A 27,396-nucleotide genomic window follows, 5' to 3' on the forward strand; every position below is an offset into this window, starting at 1 on the left:
TTTTGTTGGCTATTTGCTTAAATAAATAAGTGCTTGTCTTAACGAATTAATTTAATAATAAAATTTACAAACTGGCGATATCAACATCATTTAACACAGAAAACTGTAACGTTATATTAGTGAGGTTACGTCATGAAATGACAGATGTCGCCACCATTGCTTTGTTGTAGTTTGTAAACTTCAGATTTGTTTGTATCCACAGGTTCAAATTTTTTGAACGTTTTCGTTGATTTGTGCAGTTAATATCCAAAAGGCGAGACACCAGGAACTTTAGGTGAGTACCACTTCCTTTTTCATTACTGTCAATAAGTGTTTACGCGCCGTACCAAAAAACTAGGTTATGCATGAATATTTTGAAATTACTTTCATTAACTGACAGTCATTGAATATTCAATTTTAAACACGAAAACTACAAATTTCAATAAAAAAACAATTTATATTTCAATACAATTTAATTAGGAAAATCTTTATCAAGCATAAATACAAATATTTGCTGATCACACTTTATTTACATCAACTGAACATGGTTAAACTATTCTATAGTTAAAAAGAACACGTAAAACTTATTGTATACAAAAAATTTTCATGTACTATCGTTTATTTTTTAAGTATTTTCTGCTGAAGCTTAGTTTTGAGCTTGTGTGAAATTTGGAAAATGTGATAAGCAACGTGAACGAAATATTACCATTCTTATAGGACAGACAACCAAAATAAAATACCCAAACAACTTTTAGAACAGTTTGCCTCAGTAATTATTTTATGTGTAAACCTACAAACTAAGTAAAACTTTTATTAGTTGTGTAACATTCCTTAACACTAAGGGTTAGTTTATTTTATAGTAATTTAAAGTGATTTTCACAAATATTGGAACCTGGCAGATCTTATACCACTTTCTGTTTTATTTAAAACTTAACATTAATGCTTAAACTACAAGATTATTTTTTTTGTGCACTTTATAGACCTTGGAAAACTGCTGTGGGGTTTAAAAATAGCTTGAATAGTTTACTTTGGCTTGTCGATCTAAGAATTGACGTGTTAATTTAGTTTAAAAATTGATTAAGTTTACTGTTGTGGCGTCGTACAAGTGTATAAACATGTAAATTGTAAATAAAAAAGCTCAATCACAATTTTTTTATGTTCCAAGTGTGATATTATGACCAAATTACTTGAAATTCCACACTTGGAACCACTAACCTACCGCTTTAAAATCAGTCACAACTGGCAAATCACCAGGTGGCCACCGAAGGAGTTCCACCCTTGTGATTTGCCAGGCGTCTGCCAACTTAAGTCATACGCCGAGAAACACCGACCCATTAACCCAACTCCGACAGCACCGAGTCGAGGTCGTGCTTCAGCGATTCGGTCGCGTCTTTCTGCTTGTTGAGCTCGTCCTGCAGCCGTTCGGCGTTCGCCTTCAGCATGAAGTTGCCCTTCTTGAGCGCCGACAGTATGCTCTCGTGCCTGTTGTTCCTGCTCTCCAGGTTCGCCTTTCGCTTCTCCGCCGGCGCGTCCTCGGCCTCGCTCTCGCTCTCCTCCTCGTCGCTCTCGTCCTCTTCTTCCGAAGACTCCTCCTCGCTGGACTCCTCCTCGCTCTCCTCCTCGGTTTCCTCCTCCGGCTTCTCCTCGTCCTCGTTCTCATCCTCGTCTTCCTCCGCGAGGTCCTTCATCAGCGCCGCCATTTTGTCCACCTGAAACAAATTTCGGGGGTGATACTACATTGGGGAAGGAATAAATTGGGGTACCTCTTTTTGTAACTGCTTGAACTTCTTCTTCTCCTCCTTGATGGCGGTTTGGTTCCTCTTGATGATCTCCCTCAAAGCTATCCGTTCCTTCTTGGCGTTGTCCTCTTTGTTCTTGAAGTTCCTGAGCTTGTTGCGCAGGTGCTTGAGTTCCTTTTGGAGGCGTTTCTCCTTTTTCTCTTCCGTCTCCTCGCCGTCGCTTTCTTCCTCTTCGTCGGAGCTGAAGTCCAGATCTGAGTTGTCGGCGCCGTTGGCCATGCTGTTCTTCCTGTCCGAGAAGGACATCCTTTTACCTATAAAAAGATTCACTTGTAATCGTGGTAAAAACAAGACGTAATCAGTGAATTCTGTTGGGGGTGACTGTTAATGTAACATAAGTGGTACGGATAAACTCCACATTAACAACAAACTTTGGTAGTTTTATAACCTTGTGGACTTTCTTGTAAAATTGGATTGCTGTCTTTTGATAAAGTGGTTGAATACTGCTCTCCTGTAAAGTAGAGTACTTTCTTTAAAATGATGGGGGATGGAGGGCATACAAATTTTTAGTGACAGATGATAGTTAAAGCACTTTATGTGCCTTTGCCAATTAGTTACGTTCATAAACCGACATTAACAAATATTATTTACCCATTTGCTCATTAAATCCAATGCCTGAAAACAGGTGCTCACTTAAACTTCCATACTTTGTACTATAATCAATCATTGGGAGGTAATAAATGAAGGAATAGTAGTTACCTTGCATAGCCTCCTGAAGTTTCTTCTCCATGTCCCTGTGCTGCCGTCTCATCTCCTCCAATTGAGCCTTGGTGCTGTCCAGCTCCTCCGCCGACTCCTTGTACTTCTTCTCCAGTTCCTCGGAGTGTTTCTTGGCCTGTTCTGCCTCAGTTTTCAGTGACTTGATGATCTGAAAGCAGCCATAATATTAAGGTTTAACCTTTAAGTTTTGAAGGGTAGTACCTTGTCGTCGGCCTGGGTGCCACCGCCTCCACCACCGTCGCCTCCTTCCGCCTTCCTAGCCTTCTCCTTCTCGAGCTCAGCCTCCAGATTCTGTATCCTGGCCAGGAGCATTTTGTTTTCTCTTATCTGAGCCTCTTTATTGCGCAGCTCTAAGGCTAGCATTTGTTTTGTGCTCTGCAAATCGTCTCGTACTTTGTCGATGTCATCCATCTCGTCTTGTTCTTCCACCGGGATCTCCTCCGGAGGTATGCTGGCCATGGACATGGATTTCTGGATTTGTTCCTCGATGGTCATCTGCCTTCTGAACTTCCTGAGGCCTTCCAACATGGGTTTGCTCCTGTCGTTGGTCTTCACCTTCTTCAGTTTGATGCCTCCTTGAATCTCCCTAAGCAGCTCGTGGTGGCTGTTGTCACCCTTTTCGCTTTCGAAGACGAAGTGGTCTTTGGTTTGATCTTTGGCGTCCGGCAACAAAGGCTGCGACCTGTCGTTGCATTCTACGTGACGCAGCTTCTTCACACCCTCGATTTCCTTGAGCATGCACGACCAGTCCGGTCTCACCTTGGGTCTCGACCTATTTGAAATAATGTATACATACATTTTAATAGCTTTAGGTCCTCACCTAGCCTCAATTAGATATTTGTTCTTGTAATAGCTGTCGTAAATGCCGAACATTGTACGGCCACTCCGCATGATCAACTATTGAACATATATCTAATTAAATCCCATTTCCGTTTGACCATCAATTTGACAATGAGCTTAGATAATCGGCGCAGCAAACTCACCGCAGTTGTTCGAGTCTCTTCTTCTGTTGGGAGGAGAGCTCCTTCTTCGGCTCCTCGCCGGGCATCAGGGGAGCGGGAGGTGGCATTGGAGGGGCGTGGGGTATGTGGACTTGTGACATCCTCCTCATGCTTTCCGCACGCACTAGGGCGTTCCTAGTGGCGGGAACTTCCTGTTGATGTCAGAGAAATGTGTTAATTAATGTAAATTGTCTCTGGCGATTCCCCAGCTTGGTTGATAGAGGAAGGAGTTCCTCCATCAACAGTTGATTATGGATGTAACAAATGAAACTGTATTGTTTACTGAGTACTTACTGATCTAAGAGCAAACAACCACGGTGGAATAATCATCTTTAGTTAAATTCTGATTTCTGTGTAAGTCTGGAAGAGAATTCTTGTTTATTTTCGTTGAATTAAGTGGACGTGCACAACTTAACATCCTTCAATTATCTTATGTAAACAGGAATGGAAGGCCAGATAGACTTTAATTAAAACACATTAAAGGTCAATCAACATGGACGAACTTACCTAGTCACTGTCCAAAAAAAAATTAAGAAAAAAGAAACAAACTAAACTTTGCAGTCCACCAACTCATTTAAAAATAAACAAGAACACCTCAGAACGTATTTCCCAATTATCTTTTGTTTTGTGAGCCGTCAAAAAAAAAGGAAAACAAATCGGTGGGCGTCAGCTTGTCGATTTTCCTCTCGGGGCCCACCACGGCAAAAATTACGTAAATGTTCCGTAGCGGCGTGAGTGCGCGATTTGATGTTTGAAAATAGGACGGCTGCGGATGGTTGCCTGCCTCCGTTTTATTTACGGCTCCCCCGTTTCTATTATCTCCCAACGCCATTTGTTTACCTTGTCGAGGTCGTCGTCGTTGGTCGGCACCCTGGTCAGCGAGGGTTTGCGTGGCGGGTCCTTCAGCTTCCTGTCCGCCACGCTGTTCAGCTTGGGCAGCTGCAGCTTGTGGTCCTTCTTCGGCGGCGTCTTCTCACGCACCGGCACCGACTTTAGTTTGGGCTTGATGAACTCCGGCTCCTTGGTGCCGTTCTCCTGCGGCTCGCTGGTCTTTATGGACGTCTTCCTCAGCTGTACGCCAGCTGAAATTGTAGGCATTAGCTGCGGGCAAGCTCAAACCGAAAGCAAAAGATGGACAAGTGTTTTTTTTTTTAGTGGAGGTACGCAAATTTGTCGACAGCCAATGGTGTTAACTTAGTAGTTAGGAAGAGTAAATCAGAGTGGGTACCTAATGGATTGTTTTCAGTGGCGTCCGTAATGCTGTTCAGTTTGGGCAGTGGGATTTTGTTTTTTTTGGGTATGTCGATCTCTTTGCGCGGCACCGGTTTCAGTTTGGGTTTCTCGAACGTGACATCTCTGGTACCTTCGCCGTTCTCTTGCGACTCTTTGGTGGGCACCGTCACCTTGCGCAACGTCACACCTGTCGGATGAGCGATGGGTTAGACACATGTGATGACTGTGCATGTCCTCGGCCAGTTACAGAATGATTATATGAATCGAACCACCTTACCTAGAGGGTTGTCGGTGGTGGAGCTGTCTGAGGAGTCACGCCGCGGTGCCTTCTTGAGTTCCCACGGCTGGGTGGGAACCGGAAGTGGATTGGGACCCTCCTTCACCCATGGCGGCCTGAAGGTGGTCCTCTGGGCAGGGTTGGAGGCGGCGTCGCCGTTGCTGGTCTCTGTCTTTCCGGAGGCTGGCATTGCCTTTGTGAACACCCTACATTATTTAAATTGAGTCACAACTTAACCTCCAGTTGATGGTGGATGAAATGGTGGTTAATAAAAAGCATTATTTAGTGATGTGGATTTTTGGCCAAACAGACTTGTTTTCGCGATTGAGATTGCGTGGGCCCGAATTGACGCCGGGACAACAAAATAAACTAAATTTAGATCGTAACGTCGGACACGTGCATCCTGACTGCTGCAATTTTTACCATGTTGGTGTGTCGTGATGGTTTGACCAGTTGTTAACCCATTTCTTGGGTTATATTTCGGGCTGGTGTTAAAATAGGCGGCTGGTGGCCGAAACTATTAGCACGACGATTATTCATGTGTCCGTTTGATGTTTTACTGTGACAGTTTGAAGGAGCTAAGTGCCATTCCTAAGTTTACAAGCAATTACGATTAGTATAGTTTTAGATGTCTTCCTTTGTCTCCACTCGTCTCTTGCAGGGAAGAGTTGTTGACATTCTTTCATGAGTTTCAATTTTACTGCTCACTTGAAATACAATTTAATAGACATGTGGGAGTATTAAAGCTATTGATAAATACATATATCTTACTGGTCTATTCATATCCATCATGGAAAACACTAAACAAACATTGTTGGATTCGACCTAATTCTATTTATAACTTTTAAACAACAGCTGATACTTTTTTATATAAATATTTGTAATAATAACTAAAATCGTTCGGTTTTTTAAGTTAAATTAAATTACAGAAGTATTTATTCTCCCGTTTTACAGAGGAACCCAATTTCCACTTCTTATTTACTTAAGCACTTTTTTGGTGTAATTTTGTCAATTGGAGTTTAGTCTCAAATATAAATTAGAATGAAAAATAAATATTTGATTCGTTGTTACTTATATATAGTTTAACAAATGTTTCCTCTTTTAATTTTTTCTATTGTTTATCAAAAAAGTTCATTTTATTTTTGTATATTTAAGTATAGTTTAAACAAAACTTAATAGAATTAGATTATAAAAATTACAGAGGAAAATAATGAGACAGACGAACTCAATTTTCTCTTCTTTTTTACTTAAGCACTTGTTTGGTGTAATTTTGTCAATTAGAGTTTAGTCTCAAATATAAATTAGAATGAAAAATAAATATTTGATTCGTTGTTACTTATATATAGTTTAACAAATGTTTCCTCTTTTAATTTTTTCTATTGTTTATAAAAAAGTTCATTTTATTTTTGTATATTTAAGTATAGTTTAAACAAAAATTAATAGAATTAGATTACAAAAGTTACAGAGGAAAATAATGAGACAGACGAACTCAATTTTCTCTTCTTATTTACTTAAGCACTTGTTTGGTGTAATTTTGTCAATTGGAGTTTAGTCTCAAATATAAATTAGAATGAAAAATAAATATTTGATACGTAGTTACTTATATATAGTTTAACATATGTTTCCTCTTTTAATTTTTTCTATTGTTTATAAACAAAGTTCATTTTATTTTTGTATATTTAAGTGTAGTTTAAACAAAACTTAATAGAATTAGATTATAAAAATTACAGAGGAAAATAATGAGACAGACGAACTCAATGTTCTCTTCTTTTTTACTTAAGCACTTGTTTGGTGTAATTTTGTCAATTAGAGTTTAGTCTCAAATATAAATTAGAATGAAAAATAAATATTTGATGCATAATTGTTTATATATAAGTATGACAATATTTTTTGCTTTAATTTTTATAATTATAAACACAATATAAGTTTTTTTTTATATTTATAATTTAAGCTATAAAATAAATAAATGAGTAATTGTTTGATGAATATTTTCTATATTTTCCTTTTATTTATTAGTAATAATTTAAGTTCAAACTAACAAGTACCTTAAGTGAAGGTTTTAAGATAATAAACATTCTATTTAAAATAAAATTAGAAGTCAGAGTTAACAGTAGTTGTAATAATTGTGAATCTGAGACAAATGTCATTTGTTTGTGTGTTGTGTGCACACCCGGACTCACCGTTTCCGCAATTGTTTAGTTCACCGTCCGTCGCGGCGGCGCTCGACAGGAACACGTCCGCGAAGCGGTGGCGCCCCGAGGCGGCGCCCGCGCGCCTCCGCACCGACTAAAACGGCCGCTCGGACTGTCGTAGCGTCGGCCGGCGACGCCCTCGACTGCAACGCCAGTTGCAGCGTCGCGACGCCGATCATTTCGCTTCGGCGTCCGTCGGAATATCGAAAAATAGTTGGAACAATTTCGATCGTTTCCTCCGCGAATTCAACTTAACTACCATGTTGGCAAATTTTTGATCACATTTCGACGATATTTTATCTGGATTTATTAGAAAATGTTCGACGTGACTGACTGACTGAATGACTGGTTAATTGCGGTGCGAATAGTTGCCCCTTTTGTAGGTCAAATACCACAGACATTCCTTTTGTAAATAACTCCCGTGTTCTAAAAATAGATGGATGCTCAGATTGTCACAGGTTTGAAAGAAATGCTATTAAAAACCACTTTTTATTCAGAATTTACTGAATAATTTTACAATTTAAGTAACTACGAATCAAATATTTTTCATTCTAATTTATATTTGAGACTAAACTCTAATTAACAATATTACTACAAACAAGTGCTTAAGTAAATAAGAAGAAAAAATTGAGTTCGTCTGTCTCATTATTTTCCTCTGTAATTTTTATAATCTAATTCTATTAATTTTTGTTTAAACTACATTTAAATATACAAAAATAAAATGAACTTTGTTTATAAACAATAGAAAAAATTAAAAGAGGAAATATTTGTTAAATTATATGTAAGTAACTACGAATCAAATATTTGTTTTTCATTCTAATTTATATTTGAGACTAAACTATAATTGACAAAATTACACCAAACAAATGCTTAAGTAAATAAGAAGAGAAAAATGAGTTCGTCTGTCTCATTATTTTCCTCTGTAATTTTTATAATCTAATTCTATTAATTTTTGTTTAAACTGTACTAAAATATACAAAAATAAAATTAACTTTGTTTATAAACAATAGAAAAAATTAAAAGAGGAAACATTTGTTAAACTATATATAAGTAACAACGAATCAAATATTTATTTTTCATTCTAATTTATATTTGAGACTAAACTCTAATTGACAAAATTACACCAATCAAGTGCTTAAGTAAATAAGAAGAGAAAAATGAGTTCGTCTGTCTCATTACTTTCCTCTGTAATTTTTATAATCTAATTCTATTAATTTTTGTTTAAACTATACTTAAATATACAAAAATAAAATGAACTTTATTATAAATAATAGAAAAAATTAAAAGGGGAAACATTTGTTAAAGTGTATATAAGTAACTATGAATCTAATATGTATTTTTCATTCTAATTTATATTTAAAACTAAACTCTAATTGAGAAAATTACACTAAACAAATGCTTAAGTAAATAGGAAGAGAAAATTGAGTTCGTCTGTCTCATTATTTTCCTCTGTAATTTTTATAATCTAATTCTATTAATTTTTGTTTAAACTGTTCTTAAATATACAAAAATAAAATGGACTTTTTTATAAACAACAGAAAAAATTTAAAGAGGAAACATTTGTTAAACTATTTATAAGTAACTACGAATCAAATATTTAATTTTCATTCTAATTTATATTTGAGACTAAACTCTATTTGATAAAATTACACCAAACAAGTGCTTAAGTAAATAAGAAGAGAAAATTGAGTTCGTCTGTCTCATTATTTTCCTCTGTAATTTTTATAATCTAATTCTATTAATTTTTGTTTAAACTGTACTTAAATATACAAAAATAAAATGAATTTTGTTTATAAACAATAGAAAAAATTAAAAGAGGAAACATTTGTTAAACTATATATAAGTAACTACGAATCAGTTTATACATTAAATATTTTTTTATTAAATTTTCTAATTATTTAAAAACAAGTAACAATTTACTTTATTTTTCATTTCAAAATAGTGACTCTGTTTTACTCCACTTTCTCATTTAGTTACGCACTTATTTAATGTAATTTTGACAAATATAATTTAGTTTTTAATGAAAAAATATTTTTTTTTGGTATTTATCTTTTATACAATAAATATTTTATTATTAAAATTTTTAATTGTTTACAAACATGTGACAATTTACATTATTTTTCGGACCAAAATAGTGAGTCTGTTGAGCCTAATTCCCTCAATTACTTAAGCACCAGCTTAGTGTAATTTTGACATCCATTTAATCAATTTGATCCAAATTTTTGTTACCATTTGATGTAGATGAGAAGATTGTACAATTTTAATTTAATAAATTTATGTTAATTATACACCGAAATTATATTTTGAGATGAGACAAACTGTGTCGTAACAAATACAAAATTTATAACACGTTCGCAGCCCACATTTTGAGAAATTGCCAAGCATCAGGCAATTACATTTTTCGGCAATAATCTCGTATCTTTATAATATCCGTTGTTTCCCGTTCGACGTCCCAAAAATAACGTTGTGTGCGTGCATGTGCGTTTTGACCAAAAAATCCCCGACACGCAATTTATTTTTACGGTTCGTTTCAGTTATCGGTACGACTTACATGTTGCTAACACTCCCGTCTCTATTCTAAGCTGAAAACAAGCGGCTGAAAATGATTTTTTCCGCTGCTGGAAAACAAAGCTGAAACACACCATCAATCAAAGCTGAAAAATTCCCAAGTTGTACATCAAATTGCACAATAATGTTAACAATAATAAATTTAAATATACGAAATTACGAAAATCTGTTTTTCTAATATTTGTACGCGTGTTTTAGACAGTGTTTACTTGGAAAAGTTGGCAGTTGCAGTTGAAACGTCACGCCCTATTGCAAACTTGTAATGTTTAACAACAAATCAATCTGCGGTTACAAAAGGTATTGGCGACGAATTTACGTCGGATCGAACGTTTTCGGTGGACGTGAACCGGTGCCAAAATACGCTCACACATTTTTTTTTTGCATTTGTGCGTTGGGTTAGGTTTTTGGTCATGGATTATTTATAGGTTTTGTCGAGGTTTGAATTAGTGACGTTGGAATTGTGAATCCGAAAACACAAACTGAAGCGGAATATTGAGTTATTGGGACATTGGATTTATGTTGTTTTGTCTAAAAATGAACCATTAATTTTCTTATCTTTTTATGTTTTATAACTAAATTTAGATAAATTTGATTTTTTGTAAATTTATGTGTTGATAAAATTATATATTCAATTTTTTTAATAATAAAAACAATTTATTTAATTTTAAATTCAATAAAAAAAAATAAATCAAAAATATTTCTATTTTATTCAATTTTTGAAAAATAATTTTTTATTAAAATTGTTTGGAAATTTATTTATATTTTTTTATAATAAAAGCATTTAATTAATTTAATTTTAAATTCATTTTATTTCATATTTAATAAAAATACTTTTATTTTATTTAATTTTTTATTAAAATTATTTAGAAATTTCTATTAATAAAAATAAATTTTTATTTTTTTTAAAAATAAAAACACTTAATTTATTTAATTTCAAATTTAATAAAAACATGAATTAAAGAAATTTATATAATATTTAATAAAAGATACTTTTATTTTATTCAATTTTTATTAAAATTATTTAAAAATTTGTATTGATAAAAATATTTCTATTTCTTTTAATAATAAAAACATTTATTTAATTTTAAATTCAATAAAAACATAAATTAAAGAAATTTATATAATATTCAATAAAAATACTTTTATTCAATTTTTGGAAAATTATTTAGAAATTTGTATTGATAAAAATATATTTCTATTTTTTTAATTAATAAAAACATTTAATTTATTTAATTTCAAATTCAATAACAACATAAATTAAAGAAATTTATATAATATTTAATAAAAATACTTTTATTTTATTCATTTTTTGGAAAATTATTTTTTATTCAATTTATTTAGAAATTTTTTTTAATAATAAAATCACTTAATTTATTTAATTTCAAATTCAATAAAAACATAAATTAAAGAAATTTATATTATATTTAATAATAATATATTTCTATTTTTTAAATAATAAAATCACTTAATTTATTTAATTTCAAATTCAATAAAAACATAAATTAAAGAAATTTATATAATATTTAATAAAAATACTTTTATTTTATTCAATTTTTGGAAAATTAAATTTTATTAAAATTATTTAGAATTTTTTTTTAATAATAAAATCACTTAATTTATTTAATTTCAAATTCAATAAAAACATAAATTAAAGAAATTTATATTATATTTAATAATAATATATTTCTATTTTTTTAATAATAAAATCACTTAATTTGTTTAATTTCAAATTCAATAAAAACATAAATTAAAGAAATTCATATAATATTTAATAAAAATACTTTTATTTTATTCAATTTTTGGAAAATTAAATTTTATTAAAATTATTTAGAAATTTGTATTGATAAAAATATATTTCAATTTTTTTAAATAATAAAAACACTTAATTTATTTAATTTCAAATTCAATAGAAACATAAATTAAAGAAATTTATATAATATTTAATAAAAATACTTCTATTTTATTCAATTTTTGGAAAATTATGTTTTATTAAAATTATTTAGAAATTTGTATTGTTAAAAATATATTTCTGTTTTTTTTAATAATAAAAACATTTAATTTATTTAATTTTAAATTCAATAAAAACATAAATTATAGAAATTTATATTATGTTTAATAAAAATACTTTTATTTAATTTTTGAAAAATTATTTTTTATTAAAATTATTTAGAAATTTGTATTGATAAAAATATATTTCAATTTTTTTAAATAATAAAAACACTTAATTTATTTAATTTCAAATTCAATAGAAACATAAATTAAAGAAATTTATATAATATTTAATAAAAATACTTCTATTTTATTCAATTTTTGGAAAATTATGTTTTATTAAAATTATTTAGAAATTTGTATTGTTAAAAATATATTTCTATTTTTTTTAATAATAAAAACATTTAATTTATTTAATTTTAAATTCAATAAAAACATAAATTATAGAATATTATATTATGTTTAATAAAAATACTTTTATTTAATTTTTGAAAAATTATTTTTTATTAAAATTATTTAGAAATTTGTATTGATAAAAATATATTTCAATTTTTTTAATAATAAAAACATAATTTATTTAATTTTACATTAAATAAATTAAAAATATCTATTATTTTTAGTAAAAATACTTTAATTTTGAAAAATGTTATTTTTTTCATTAGAAAATAGTCTTTAGTTTTATTTAAAATTTTAGTTCAAAATATTTTCTTATTTATTTTTAATTTGAATAAAAATGTAAATTAAAAATATGTTATTTTTATCAAAAATACTTTTATATTAACTTTAATATGAATAAAATATATTTTAAAATATATTATATTATTAATCATTATAAATTTATAGTTGTTATTGATAACTTTAAGTGTTTACCCATTTTTCATAAACATTAGAGTGCTGAAAAAAATATCTGTTCAAATTTATTGTCCGAAAAATTAATTCCCAGTCATAAATCAAAATCTATTTTCACTGACCTAAAATCCGTAAACCATTAACAAAATAAAACGCCAATTCTCAACGCAATCATAACCGAACTTTCTTCTGGTGATGTAAAAAGATATCCAGAAATTTGCACGCTCCGAAAATATTTACATGACATAATTGTCGGTTGCTTCCAAATTTAAACTTGCAATAATAAATACTGCAGATTTTCTCGATAGATCGTTCATTCGGATTGTTTATTAAAAAGTCGAATTTTTGTATACACATTCGCTAATATCGACGTTTTTTTTGTTGTTTCAGGTCGCACCGACATCCCGACTGAGGTAGGTGGTGAGATTTTCGATGGGTTCCAGGACATTCGGAACGATTGTTGTCAATCGTTCCGAGAGGCAATTATGTAAATTCCGTACGATTAAAACGGCATGTGTGTGGCTTTATTTTTGGACCGGCAATATTTACATTCTTAAACGGCACTTGTAACGATTCGATGTATCGGAAGCTTTTCTAGTGGTTGACGACATTGTTCTTGAGTTTACGAGCCGTTGATGCATTGTTTGGGTTATGCTGGAATGTTTGGTAGTTTTATTTTCGTTATGAAATACTTCTGTTTTTGATTTGATTGAAAGAGTCTGAAACATAAATTGAGGGGGTAAAGCCTCGTTAAAGTTTACTCGAATAAATCGTGGAGGAATAAACATTTGCCAAACGTTCAAACTGAGAGGATGAAACGGTTTTTTTTTCTTGAATGGTTTGGAAATGTGTGACCTCACGGAAAACGTTTAAAATTAGCCGACTCGTTGAAAGGAATTGAGCAATTCGGTCGGGCTGAATTTGTTTGACATTGTAAATTAGTGATTCACTCATGAAAAACGATTTTCGAATACGTAAGCACCTGTTCCTTCCATAATTTGAAAATCCACTTATAAATGAATTTATCCAATAAAGTACCTATGTTATTTCAAGTTTTCAAACTGAAAATTTAATAAATGGCTTAAGTCTTCTTAACACTCAGTGAGGTAAAATTGATGGAAGTGTTCAATTCAAAAATTCAATCATCATCAATCAATTGAGGGTGATTAGTGTTGTTTTAAGTTGATAAACTCGAAGTTATTGATGATAAAATAAGTATTTTTAAGTATTTTTCACGTGTTGAATAAAATCAATATGTTCAATCATCTGCCAATCAATCATAAATAAAATTATTAAACAATTTAGGGTGATTATTGTTATTTTAAGTTTACAAACTAAAAATCCTTAATTATTCAATTAATGACTTAAATCTCTTTAACACACAATGAGGTAGAATAGATGGAAGTGTTCAATTCAAAAATTGAATCATAAATATAATCATCAATCAATTGAGGGTGATTAGTGTTGTTTTAAGTTTATAAACTCGAAGTTATTGATGATAAAATAAGTATTTTTCACGTGTTGAATAAAATCAATATGTTCAATCATCTGCCAATCAATCATAAATAAAATTATCAAACAATTTAGGGTGATTATTGTCATTTTAAGTTTACAAACTAAAGATCCTTAATTATTCAATAAATGGCTTAAGACTCTTGAACACACAATGAGGTAGAATTGGGAAGTGTTCAATTCAAAAATTCAATCATAAATATATTCAACAATCAATTGAGGGTGATTAGTGTTGTTTTAAGTTTATAAACTCAAAGTTCTTGATGATAAAATAAGTATTTTTAAGTATTTTTCACGTGTTGAATAAAATCAATATGTTCAATCATCTGCCAATCAATCATAAATAAAATTATCAAACAATTTAAGGTGATTATTGTCATTTTAAGTTTACAAACTAAAAATCCTTAATTATTCAATAAATGTCTTAAGTCTCTTTAACACACAATGAGGTAGAATTGATGGAAGTGTTTAATTCAAAAATTCAATCATTAATATAATCATCAATCAATTGAGGGTGATTAGTGTTGTTTTAAGTTTATCAACTCAAAGTTCTTGATGATAAAATAAGTATTTTTAAGTATTTTTCACGTGTTGAATAAAATCAATATGTTCAATCATCTGCCAATCAATCATAAATAAAATTATCAAACAATTTAGGGTGATTATTGTCATTTTAAGTTTACAAATTGAAAATCCTTAATTATTCAGTAAATGGCTGAAGTCTCTTTAATACCCAATGAGGTGGAATCGATGGAAGCGTTCAATTCAAAAATTCAATCATAAATGTAATCATCAAACAATTGAGGGTGATTAGTGTTGTTTTAAGTTTATAAACTCAAAGTTCTTGATAATAAAATAAGTATTTTTAAGTATTTTTCACGTGTTGATTCAAATAAATAAGTTCAATCATCTGCCAATCAATTATAAATAAAATTATCAAACAATTTAGGGTGATTATTGTTATTTTAGGTTTCCAAATTGAAAATTCTGAGTCATAAAATAAATAACTAGTTTTTTAGGGAACCAGGATAGAGTGATTATTATTCTTTCAAATTTTCTAACGTAAAATTGGCTCAAGTTTATTTTTCCATCAAATTAATGTAAATTTGTGACGTTTCAACAATGAGTAATCACCTGCAACACCCCATATTAATGCACGCCGATGTTATTGTTTTGTTAAAGCCGTGTATTGTCAAAAATGTTATGTAAGTGACGTATGATCAAAAAAAAATAGATAAACTGAAGTATCGACTTACCGATCGTGGCGGAAACAATCGAAATTTTTACAAATTCCACCAAACTATCAATAATTTATTATAATCCTCACTATCGCTATTAATACGAAATACGAAGCTCGATCAGTTGTGAACAATGAAATTATCACTGGCAAAGTCACGATCAAACAGTCAACAAAATTCGAATCTGGATTCAAGTGTCGTATCGTGTGTGTGTGCGTTGTCTCTGTTCTTCGTGCTCGTCGTCGTCGTCGAAGTCGTCGAACGTGGAAATCAATCAAAAAAAAAAAAAATGAAAGAGAAATGAAAAAATTCGTCGGATTAGGGGAGAGAAATGGTCTCGCGCGATTTTCCGCCGACCCAGAATGCCGTGACTTGTCTGGGCTGCCGTCGTGCCGCGTTTTCGGAATCGTGCGCCCGCCGCGTCTCTGGATCGCCGGACCGAAATAGCTGCACGGCTAAAAATAGGCGATCGCGAAGATTGTGGCCGTCGTGCATCGCTTGCGGCCGTCCGCTCCGCGCACCCCTCCATTTTTTTATCCAGATTTGATAAGGAATTGTTTGGTCCGTGAATAATTATTATTCGCTGAATAAAACACGTATAAAAATGGCGAATGAAGAATCAGTATTATTATTGGAAATAAATTTATTTCAATAATTTTTTGACTTTAAGTGTTATTTTGTTGAAATTCCATACGATTAAAATCCGTACGATTATTTTCCATACGATAAAAATCCGTACGATCAAAATCCATACGATCATTTTCCATATGATCATTTTCCATACGATTAAAATCCGTACGATTATTTTCCATACGATAAAAATCCGTACGATCAAAATCAAAATCCATACGATCATTTTCCATATGATCATTTTCCATACGATTAAAATCCGTACGATTATTTTCCATACGATAAAAATCCGTACGATCAAAATCAAAATCCATACGATCATTTTCCATATGATCATTTTCCATATGATCATTTTCCATACGATTAGAATCCATACGACCAAAATCCATATGATCATATTCCATACGATCAAAATACATATGATCATTTTCCATACGATTAAAATCCATATGATCATTTTCCATACGATTAAAATCCATATGATCATTTTCCATATGATCAAAATACATACGATCATTTTCCATGTGATTAAAATCCATACGATCATTTTCAATATGATCAAAATCCATATTATCATTTTCCATACAATTAAAATCTATAGGATAAAATTCATACGATTAAATTCATACTGATTAAATTACATAGTTTCACTTTAATAACTTTATGGATTTTTATTTTTTTACTAATAGTAATTTCATGAAAAAGCATTAAAAATATAAAAATAAAAAATTCTAATTCTTCCTGGATTCCCAAAAAATTACTAAAAACGTAAGAAATAACTAAAAGACATAATCATTTTATTAAAAGAACAATTCTTTTTAATTTAAATTAATTTTATGATAAACCAGCTGTACCCGCGAATCAGTATTATTAATGGAAATAAATTTATTTCAATAATTTTTTGATTTTTAGTGATATTCTGTTGAAGGTGACATATGTTCCATGAATAATGATTATTCATTGAACAACATACTATAAAAATGTGAATAAAACTGCCAAGAATTACCATTAGTATTGACAGTTAATTTATTTCAATTCTGGTTATGATTTAGAATATTATTTTATTGGAAGGGACATATATTATTCCATGAATATAATTCAATGAACATCATACTATATAAAACACTAATAAAATAGCGAAGAATCAGTATAAGTATTGGAAATTAATTTATTTCAATATTTTTTTGATTTTAAGTGTTATTCTATTAAATGTGACATATGTTCCACCAATAATAATTATTCATTGAATAATATACTATGAAAATGTGAATAAAACTGCCAAGAATTAGTATGAAACACGAATTAAATGGAGAAGAATCAGTATTAGTATTGACAATTAATTAATTTCAGTTCTGATTATGATTTTGAATATTATTTTGTTGGAAGGGACATATATTATTCCATGAATGATATATGTCAAATTTATTCAATGAACATCATACAAGAAAAAATAAGAAACAACACTTGTAAGGAAATTTGGTTTATTGTTGTAAATAAAAATATACATATTTATTATTATAAAATTAATATACCTATGATTTAACCACTATAACTAATAATACTTTGGTAAACACAAGACAAGTAGAAACATGCAACCATTAAATTATTAAAGTCCTTTGGTCCAATTTCACCATCCAACAGATCAATGTATATTAGAATAATTTCACTGTGCATTATCTGCTGTGCGTTTTTTGAGGATATTCCCATCATCAATCTCTTCCTTGGGTTCAACCTTCGGTGTTGGCGACGGTTGCCAGTTTTTCCACGTCTGGATTTCCTTGTAAAGACGATCACCAGGACATTCGGTGCCCAACCTCGCCTGTTTGTGGCCCAGTAGTATGTAATCTGGACTTATTTTGTTCTCCCTCACCCCCAGGTCTATCAGCTGTTGCACAGCCTGCAGCTGCTCCACTGGTGGAAGCTCATCTGTGAAGAAAGATAAGTTAATTTTGAAGTCACAAGTAACCGTGATGAAACTTACGTCTCCAGTCACCAATGATGCAAATACCGATACTTTTATTATTAAATTTAGGAGCGTGCGCCCCCACAGCACTCCAGCCCCTTCCCACGTACGCCTTACCGTCACCACCCACAGCAAAACTGTAACCTACATCATTCCACGACCTGTTTAACTGATGGAAGTCCTGCATCCACTTCATGGCTTGAACGCACTCCTCGGAGGTGTTGCAGGCGGCCGGAATGTAACTGTGGTGGATGACGACGTAGGGCACGGGGTTGGCCATCGGTTCGACCATGCGCGGCGGGCGGGCGCCCCATTGGTCCCGCGTTACTATTTCGATGTCGGTGTCGGAGGTTGCGCCTGAAAAACAGAGGGTTTTGTAATGGGGGTGCGACAATTAACGAATTTAGAACATATTTAATTTACTTTGTACTTTATATACTTTATATACTTTACTTTATATACTTTGTATACTTTACATACTTTAGATATTTTATATACTTTATATACATTACATACTTTACATACTTTACATACTTTACATACTTTACATACTTTATATACTTTATATGCTTTACATACTTTAGATATTTTATATACTTTATATACTTTATATACTTTATATACTTTATATACTTTATATACTTTATATACTTTATATACTTTATATACTTTATATACTTTATATACTCTATATACTTTATATACTTTATATACTTTATATACTTTATATACTTTATATACTTTATATATTTTATATACTTTATATACTTTATACATTTTATATACTTTATATACTTATGTAGTTTATATATGTACTGTATGTACTTTATGTAATGTATGTACTTTATGTACTTTATATACTTTATATGCTTTATAATACTTTATAATGTACATTTTATGGTGGTAAAAACGGAAGGATTAAAACAAATTAAATTAATTATTATTATTCAAACATCCCCGACTCGACCTCGTCATTGATCACAGCAAATTAATGTCACACACATTTAAAAACGCCGATTTTATTTAAAACCATTTGCGATTTCAAGGCGACACCATTATTTATAATAACTTGTGGATTTTAATACAAAAATAAATAGGTATAAAAAAATTGTGATTCACAGTCGTATTTTACTGTAATGGTATTGTCTCGTGTAAATTCAAATTGCGAAATTTTATCTCCGCATAATAATAATTATGGTGCTGTTGATAAATGATTGTTGACTTTAATTTGTTGTCGTTGGATCTAACACTTGTGAGAACGGGAGTAAAAGTTGATTTAATTAGCACTATGGTGTGGGGAATTGGGGATTCACAGTTTTTGATTTGATTTATAAAATTTACTTAATTAATTTGGTTTTTGATAAGCGAGTTGTTGGATTTAGCATATTTTGTCAATTAACGTTACCTTTTTTGTGTGGGTTTCGATTCGACATTGCTGATCAAGTTTTTACACTACACTACAAGTTCATAAAATTTTATCGAATAGATTATTTACTACAAACATTTAAGTTATTTACAATACATAGATAATGTTGAAATAATTATTTAACCAACAATTTATGTAAATGTTGTTGGAGATTAACTTTACTAAAAAAATACTGTCAAAAATTATTTATTTTGTTTTCTATAAACAAAATTTTAACATAAATAGAGGAAACCTTCAATTATTTATCCAACAATAGTTTTTTCAATGCCAAAAATATTATTCCCCCCTTTGTAGTTATTAATATTTAAAATATTTACACAAACTCACCGATAATAAACATTTTAATAACAAAACAAATTACACTTTGTCGCATCTCTGGAACTGTCGAATGACGATTGTGATATGGTGTGATCGTGGCGATTACATTTACACTCGTGTTGTTGAAAGTTTGAAAGGTCGAAAAGATTTTTACCCATTTTGCCAAAGAGTTATTCCAGTTCAATTGACATTGACGATTGGCTGATAAAACTGGGTAATTCACATTTGAAGTCGATTATGTGGGTGGCTTGAAATTGTTCCAATATGAATTATACATAAATACTTTATAATAAATTATTAAAAATTGCGTTTACGTATGTTAAATTAACGTTTTTATTTTCAGAATCATACTAAGTTGTACAAAGAGTCAAATTTTTAGTTTATAATATTAATAATTCAATAATTTTTTTATAATTAATACTATTAATAAAAGTGTAAAATTAATTATTATTAAAAATAACAAATAAAAATAATTAAATTTAATTATTATTAAATTAATTAATTTTTACTATTTTCTAACTATTACTTAAATTTTATTTGAACTTAATTTTCCCAATTTTTTATATTAATAATTTAATAATTCATATTTTTATAAATATTCGATTTTTTTCTAATTTTCAATATTTTTTAAATATTTTAATAATATCTACAATTTTTTAATTGTCATTTTAATTTAATTTGAACTTAATTTTTCCAATTTTTCTTATTTAAGTTAATAATTCATATTTTTATAAATATTCAATGTATTTCTAATTTTCAGTATTTTATTTATTAGATTATCTGAATTAATACTTTTCTAACATTTTTTAATTATTATTTTAATTTAATATGAACTTAATATTTCCAATTTTTCATATTAATGAGTTAATAATTCATATTTTTATAAATATTCAATGTATTTCTAATTTTCAATATTTTTTAAATATTTTAATAAATAAATTATTCGAATTAATTCGTTTCTACCATTTTTTAATTATTATTTTAATTTAATTTGAACTTAATTTTACTTAATTTTCATATTAATAATTTAATAATTAAATTATCTGAATTAATACGTTTCTACCATTTTTTAATTATTATTTTAATTTAATTTGAACTTAATTTTCCCAATTTTTTATGTTATTAATTTAATAATATTTTTATTTTATTAACTTATCTAAATTAATAAATTTGTATTATTTATTAATTAACTATTAATGTTTTCTAATTCTACGAATATTTGAGTTAAAACTAAATATTATGTTATACAATTTTGTGAACCTTCAATTTTCTAACATTTGTTAAGTAAATAAATGTTCACCAATTACTGCATATGTAAAATAATTGTGTTAGTTATGAAACTATAATATTCATAATATTCATCCATTCAAAAAAGTACTTTATTTATTATTTCTGAGAATTGAAAATGTTTATGCACATATTTATGACAAAATTAAAAATTACAAATAATTTTCCGTATCTTATGTAAAATCGTAAATGTGTGTTTCTTAATTATTATATTTATTTATATTTTGAAATTTAACGATTATTAATTAATTAATTGACTAAAACGTTTTGTTTTATTGTAAAATTTTAGATTAATAACAAAAAATAAATTCATTATTTATTTTTATTTTATCTAAATTATTAAGAAAATTTATTATACCAATATTAAGTTATTAATTAAACAAAACAATGCTAAATTTGTTGAGTTCTCTATGCCAAAATATTTAGTTAAAGATTACAAGGTTTTGCAAATATATAATTAGAAATTAATAATTACTTTTAGAATTTTTAGGGAGTTAGATCATTTTCTATTTGACTAGATTAATTATTTATTTATTCTAGTTATAAATTTTAAATACAATTAAATTAAACATTTATAATTTAATAATATATTAATAAAATAATTAAATTATTTGTAATTATGATTAATATTAATTACTAATTGATAATTTTAAATTTTATAAAATTCAACAATATGTTTTATGACACGTAATCATGACCCAGCATGACATGACAACATAATACCATCAATAAAATACAATTAACAATATTTAATTGATCACTTATCTTACCATATGACACAAAATACAATTTCTTAACCATTAATTTTAAAAATAAAGTTATTTTTTAATTAGGGCAAAAATTACAATAAATTTGCATCTACCATCGTGAAAAATGCGAAAAATCCGACTTACCCGCAACCAGAACGGCAAAAATGAGGCACACACGTCTACACATCGTCGACGAACCTTCAAAAACTGATCGATTTCCGGCAAAGCCAGAAAAATACCTAACTAAAATCACTTCGCTTCTTCGCCAAACGAGATTTCACAAGTGTGACGTGGGGCACGCTTTAATCATCTGTCGTTGATCGCAATTTCGGATGGTTTTAATCGCCGGATTTACCATATATATACATGTGTGCGTACGGGGGACCGCAGAGAGTAGGGGAGGTTTTGTTCGCGAGTCGCAGTTTTGGGGGGATTTTTTCGAATTAGAACCTGATGTGAAAATTATTGCGTCATTTTCTTGGTGGTTTTTTTAGGTCCAGATGCTGGATAATGGCTTTTTAAGTACTGAAACATTCGAACGTCTTGTTTATTTTTGTTTGACATGTCGTTCAGCATTAAGATTGTATTTAAAATATTTATGTTTTTGTCAATCAAACAACCAAATTGTGAATTACCGTAATTTTTACTTGCATGATTATTATTTTTAATTTTTTATCACTTTTCTGTTAATCTATTAAAACTTTAATTAATATTTGTTAATATTCACTTTATTTATAAGGAATGGTTATCCAATCAAAAAGGTTTTTAATATTCAATTTAATTATGTTAAAACATAATAAATATAACAAAGTTATTGATGTTTTAAGGTGAACAAAATTAAACGTAAATAACGAACATCCTTTATAAAATTTGGGTGTACTAATTAGTTAAAAATTAGTGACTTTACAGACATTTTAAGTTAGACAATCAATCTGTCAAAATTTTTGGAAAAAAATTAATAACTCAAAAACTATTGAGTTTAGGTATAGGGCATAGTGTAGCCATTTTATTTGTAATTACATGTAGTATTTAAATATACAAAAATATACAGGGTGTTCCATTGAAAATAACAGAGTTGTTGATGTTTTAAGATGCATAAAGATAAACGTAAATGACAAACATCCTGTATAAAATTTGGGAGTAGCAATAATGGCTCTTTATAGGGCGGTCCTTGATTAACGTGTGTGACAAAAATGAACTTTTCAGCTTCAAAATTGGTGACTTTCCAGACATTTTAAGTTAGACCATCAATCTGTCAAAGTTTTTAGAAAAAAATAATAACTCAAAAACTATTAGGTTTGGGTATAGGACATGGTATAGCCATTTTATTTACAATTACATGTGGAATTTAAATACACAAAAATATACAGGGTGTTCCATTGAAAATAACAGAGTTATTGATGTTTTAAGGTGCATAAAAATAAACGTAAATAACGAACACTCTGTATAAAATTTGGGAGTACTAATAATGGCTTTTTATGGGGTGATCCTTGATTAACGTGGTTGCCAAAAATGAACTTTTCAGCTTCAAAATTGGTGGCTTTACAAACATTTTAAGTTAGACCATCAATCTGTCAAAATTTTTGGAAAAAAATAATAACTCAAAAACTATTAGGTTTGGGTATAGGACATGGTATAGCCATTTTATTTACAATTACTTGTGGAATTTAAATGCACAATAATATACAGGGTGTTCCATTGAAAATAACAGAGTTATTGATGTTTTAAGGTGCATAAAAGAAAAAAAAATTGTAAATCAAAAATTATTTGAAAATATTCATTAAAAATTTGTTCTTCAGTTTTTACCACTTACCTGGCATTCTCCTTTTATTGTAGCAGATCTGGTTTACAAAAACAACTACTAAACTGAACACTGAATAACTTTCAATCAGATAACTTCCACGTTGAATCAGAATTCCTGTGAAGAATCGAAAATCCCCTTTTTTGCACGTGCTCCTCACAATCACTTCGTTTTATGTAATGTAGAATTGTATTGAAAAGATTCATTGTTCAATAAATGCTTTCAGTTGTCTCTACTACTATTAACATAATTAATATTATTAAAAAAATAATTGTAATTTACACAATTCCGGAAATTGAAAGCACACCTTGCACCAGACTTCTTGTATTACTAATATAAAGGAAACAAAACCGCAGTTAAATTAGAACCTTTATTGACTTGATGGGGGATTTTCCTGTAAATGGAATATAACAATAAATATTAAAAAATAGGCATTAAATAAATACGTTTGTATATATATATATATATATATATATATATATATATATATATATATAGTTATTTTACGTAATGTTAATAACCCTATTGTGTTAATTAAACCATAAATTAAAAGGACAATTAAATACCAATTTAAAATTAACTAAAATCTAGCGTTAACATCGTTATTTAATTAACAATAAGTCGGAACTGGTGTAATTTAATTAAATGTAGATTTTTAAAAAAATCCCCTTAAAACAATTTCGTACTGACAAAACCACAACAATAAAGTTAATAGAGTAAAAGCACCATAAATGTGTAGAATATTTAGCAGGAAACGTATAACGTTTTACAAATTTTACAATACATTTTTGGGTCATGCAGTTTATTCATTTTTATAACGTCACCTAAATTTGACATAAATTTTATATTATTATTAATTATGTCACAATTATTCTTATTATTTTTTTATTTGATAATAATTTGTCTATTTATTATGTGTTTTGAAAGTTAATTTTGTTTTATATATAGTCTGAATTTTGGTGAATGCGCCCTTATTACTATTTTTAAATTTGGGTCTACAGTTCATTTTATTTTTTTTTTTTGTAATTAACTTGCATAATGCATAAAAAATAATAAATATTAAAAATGTATAAAATATATAAAATATATAAATATATAACATAAAATTCATAAAATGCATAAAAAATAATAAATATTAAAAATATATAAAATATGTAAAATATATAAAATACATAAATCGTATGAATATTTATAAAATACATTAAACATATAAAATTCATAAAATATGTAAATTATAAAAATATATAAAAAACATAAAATGCATAAAAAATAATAAACATTAAAAATATATAAAATATGTAAAATATATAAAAATATATAATACATAATATGCAGAAAAAATACAAAAAATATTAAATATATATAATACATAAAATATGTAAAATACATAAAATATATAAAATATCTAAAATATATAAAATATCTAAAATATATAAAATTATTGGAATAAATCCCTTTTGAAAATATTTGAAAATAGTGTAAAAATATGTTTTACACTATTTAATATTTTTATCAAATCAAATTTCTTAAATAATTATAAAATTTAAACTATTCAACAGTTTTTTTCATATGTCAAAACTTAAATCAAATATTATGAAGCTTCAAAATGTTTTAAATAAAGAATTGCATACAATTTTATAAAATATTTAACATTATTAAATTAAATGCGAAAAAAAAATATTTTATAATTTTTTATAAAGGTTTAATATGTCAAAATTGAAAAAAAAATAATTTATATATGACTGAAAAATTTGAAAAAAATTCAAATTTAATCCCACTTTAAAAAAGGATTCAAATTTATTATTATTATTTATTTATTATCACAAAATCATAATATTTGTTTCAAAATATTATTATAATACGAAATTGAATTCATCAGAACTGATTATATTAAATCGCATGTCACAAACCGTATAAATATTAAATTTTATTTACAACCAAACGACATTCTTCAGCAATATTTATTTACATTCTAAAACACAAAACACGTTTTACATAATCGACGATTGTGAATCCCCGTGAGCGGTGCACACTCGACATCTGTCTACAATATTTGTTTTTGCTTCCACCGTAATTACATTAAACAAATTACTTCGTCGCCATAGCCCCAACGCCAAATTCCAATTATGTCATTAATTTTTTGCCAGACCGAAGTACTTCCCCGTCTCTGTTCCACTGCACCTCTGGAAGTATTTTGCACACCTGTGCCGATTCGACAATAACCAGTACTAACGTGCAAAATATTTTCAGATGGAGACGGCACGAGGGAAGCGGCGCCTGAACGCCGAAAGCGAGATGATCAGACGCAGAGAGAAGGAGTTCCAGCACGACCAAATGTGGGGCGGCGCCTCCAAGTACTACGACCACTTCAACCAGGTGAACACCAAGTTCGAGGACTGGACTTCCCCTCGCTACTACACCGAAAGCATGAAGCAGTACGAGGAGCTGAAATCTAGGCGGGAAAAGGAGAAGCACCTGGACAAACGCAGGGAGGCCCTGCAGAAGTTATACGAGGAGGAGGCCAGGTCGTTCGAAATAGAGATGATGGTGCAGAAGAACAAGCCACCCAGCCCCATCAGGAGCAAGGCGGACGACATCCCGTTGGAGCTCCTCCAAAACGTCCACGACTCCTTCAAGCAAGCCGAGGAGAATAAACGCAAACAGGAGGCTGAAAGCAAGCTCTACCAGCAGTGGCGCATGAACAACCCCGTCGTAAGAAGCTACGAAAGAGCCTACAACAACAGGAACGTCAAACTCTCCTGGCTGGACCAACAAATCGAAAAACGCATGCGCCAAGAAAAGGAAGAGGAGGAAGCCAAAAGGATACTCAAGGAACGCGAGGAGAACATCCAAAAGCAGAAGGAACTCGAGGAGCAACGCAAACGTGAGACGGAAGAGAAAAACCGGATGTACAAGGAAATGCTGGACATCCAAGTCGATGAACTCAAGAAGAAGCAAGCCTGCGCCGAAGAACTGAAGCGCCTTGAACAAAAGGAGACCAAGAGGAAGCTGTGTCTGGCTGAAATAGCTGCACAACAGCAGCAGGAGGAGCGCAGACGCATGGAGAGGGAGGTAGCCCTGTTCAACATAAGGCAGCACAAGCTCAAGTTAAAGCAAAAAGCCAAAGACATCCAAGAGAACCTTGCCATGGAAAAGGACATGATTCAAAGGCTCCAACAGTTGGAGTACGAGAAGTTAATTGAGGACGAGAGGAAACGCTGCGAAGTCAGGGAGAGCTTCGAGAAGTACATGAAGCTAGTGAAGGTGCAACAAGAACTAGAAAGGGACCGGGAAAGAACTCTAGACTTCATATTCGACTCCGAGGCGAAGGGCATGTTTGATCGCCAGTCGGAAATATGGCGGAACGAAGAGGAAGCCCGGCAAGGGCTTCTGAAGGAAGTGTTGGCCACTTTGAAGGAGCAAGTCGAAGCTAATATCAGGAGGAACAGGGAATATCAGGCTGAACTGCTGAAGGAACGCGAGGAGAACACGATGAGGATCGAGATGTACAATGAGGAGCTGGAAAGACTGAAAGAGGAAGACGAGAAGAAGAAGGCGAACAGACGACAGGAATTGGACGAGTCAGTTAAAGTAAAACAAGCTAGGAAGGTTGCTCAAGATGGTATCAAGCTAAAGGAGCTGGACGACGAGTTAGATAGGATTAGAAAGGAGGAAGAAAGGCTCAAGAGGGAGATTATGAACATTCAAAAGAGGCAAGGCAACGTAAGGCCCACTTCTACTACCAGATTGTTCTATTGAAAATGTTTATTGTTAGATTTTAGACTGTAATGTATACGCTTCAAAGAGTTTTAAATAAATATATTTTTAGTAGTTTTCTTTATTTATGAAAGGGAAGGATCTAAAC

At 29.9% G+C, this 27,396-nt stretch overlaps 3 protein-coding genes across 6 annotated transcripts; 1 reads left to right on the forward strand and 2 right to left on the reverse strand.

Moving 5' to 3' along the window:
• The first annotated feature begins 148 nt into the window (after positions 1-148).
• LOC109604859 (trichoplein keratin filament-binding protein-like) lies at positions 149-27,362 on the forward strand. Its single transcript, XM_020021405.2, has 3 exons — positions 149-274; positions 12,998-13,020; positions 25,782-27,362. The coding sequence occupies exon 3, from the start codon at positions 25,782-25,784 to the stop codon at positions 27,288-27,290; it is 1,509 nt and encodes a 502-aa protein (XP_019876964.2). The 5' UTR covers positions 149-274; positions 12,998-13,020; the 3' UTR covers positions 27,291-27,362.
• On the reverse strand, positions 434-15,754 carry LOC109604858 (glutamic acid-rich protein-like). 4 transcript variants are annotated; one of them, XM_049968914.1, is made up of 10 exons: positions 15,376-15,753; positions 9,753-9,832; positions 5,010-5,215; positions 4,728-4,919; positions 4,340-4,581; positions 3,482-3,651; positions 2,700-3,270; positions 2,478-2,646; positions 1,743-2,032; positions 434-1,688 (listed from the first exon to the last, which is right to left on the reverse strand). In XM_049968914.1, coding segments are annotated over exons 2-10 (2,217 nt in total). In that variant the 5' UTR covers positions 9,755-9,832; positions 15,376-15,753; the 3' UTR covers positions 434-1,313. The 4 variants fall into 4 exon arrangements, with proteins under 4 accessions (XP_049824871.1, XP_049824873.1, XP_049824872.1 ...); XM_049968916.1 differs by lacking the exon at positions 4,728-4,919 and having other exon boundaries at positions 15,376-15,754; XM_049968915.1 differs by lacking the exon at positions 9,753-9,832.
• Positions 17,458-22,190, reverse strand: LOC109604860 (peptidoglycan-recognition protein LB). The gene is made up of 3 exons (XM_020021406.2): positions 21,875-22,190; positions 17,969-18,307; positions 17,458-17,913 (listed from the first exon to the last, which is right to left on the reverse strand). The coding sequence occupies exons 1-3, from the start codon at positions 21,915-21,917 to the stop codon at positions 17,651-17,653; spliced, it is 645 nt and encodes a 214-aa protein (XP_019876965.1). The 5' UTR covers positions 21,918-22,190; the 3' UTR covers positions 17,458-17,650.
• Positions 27,363-27,396: the final 34 nt, after the last annotated feature.

Source organism: Aethina tumida, chromosome 6, assembly GCF_024364675.1.
Source record: "Aethina tumida isolate Nest 87 chromosome 6, icAetTumi1.1, whole genome shotgun sequence".
In the NCBI taxonomy this organism is placed as follows: domain Eukaryota; kingdom Metazoa; phylum Arthropoda; class Insecta; order Coleoptera; family Nitidulidae; genus Aethina; species Aethina tumida.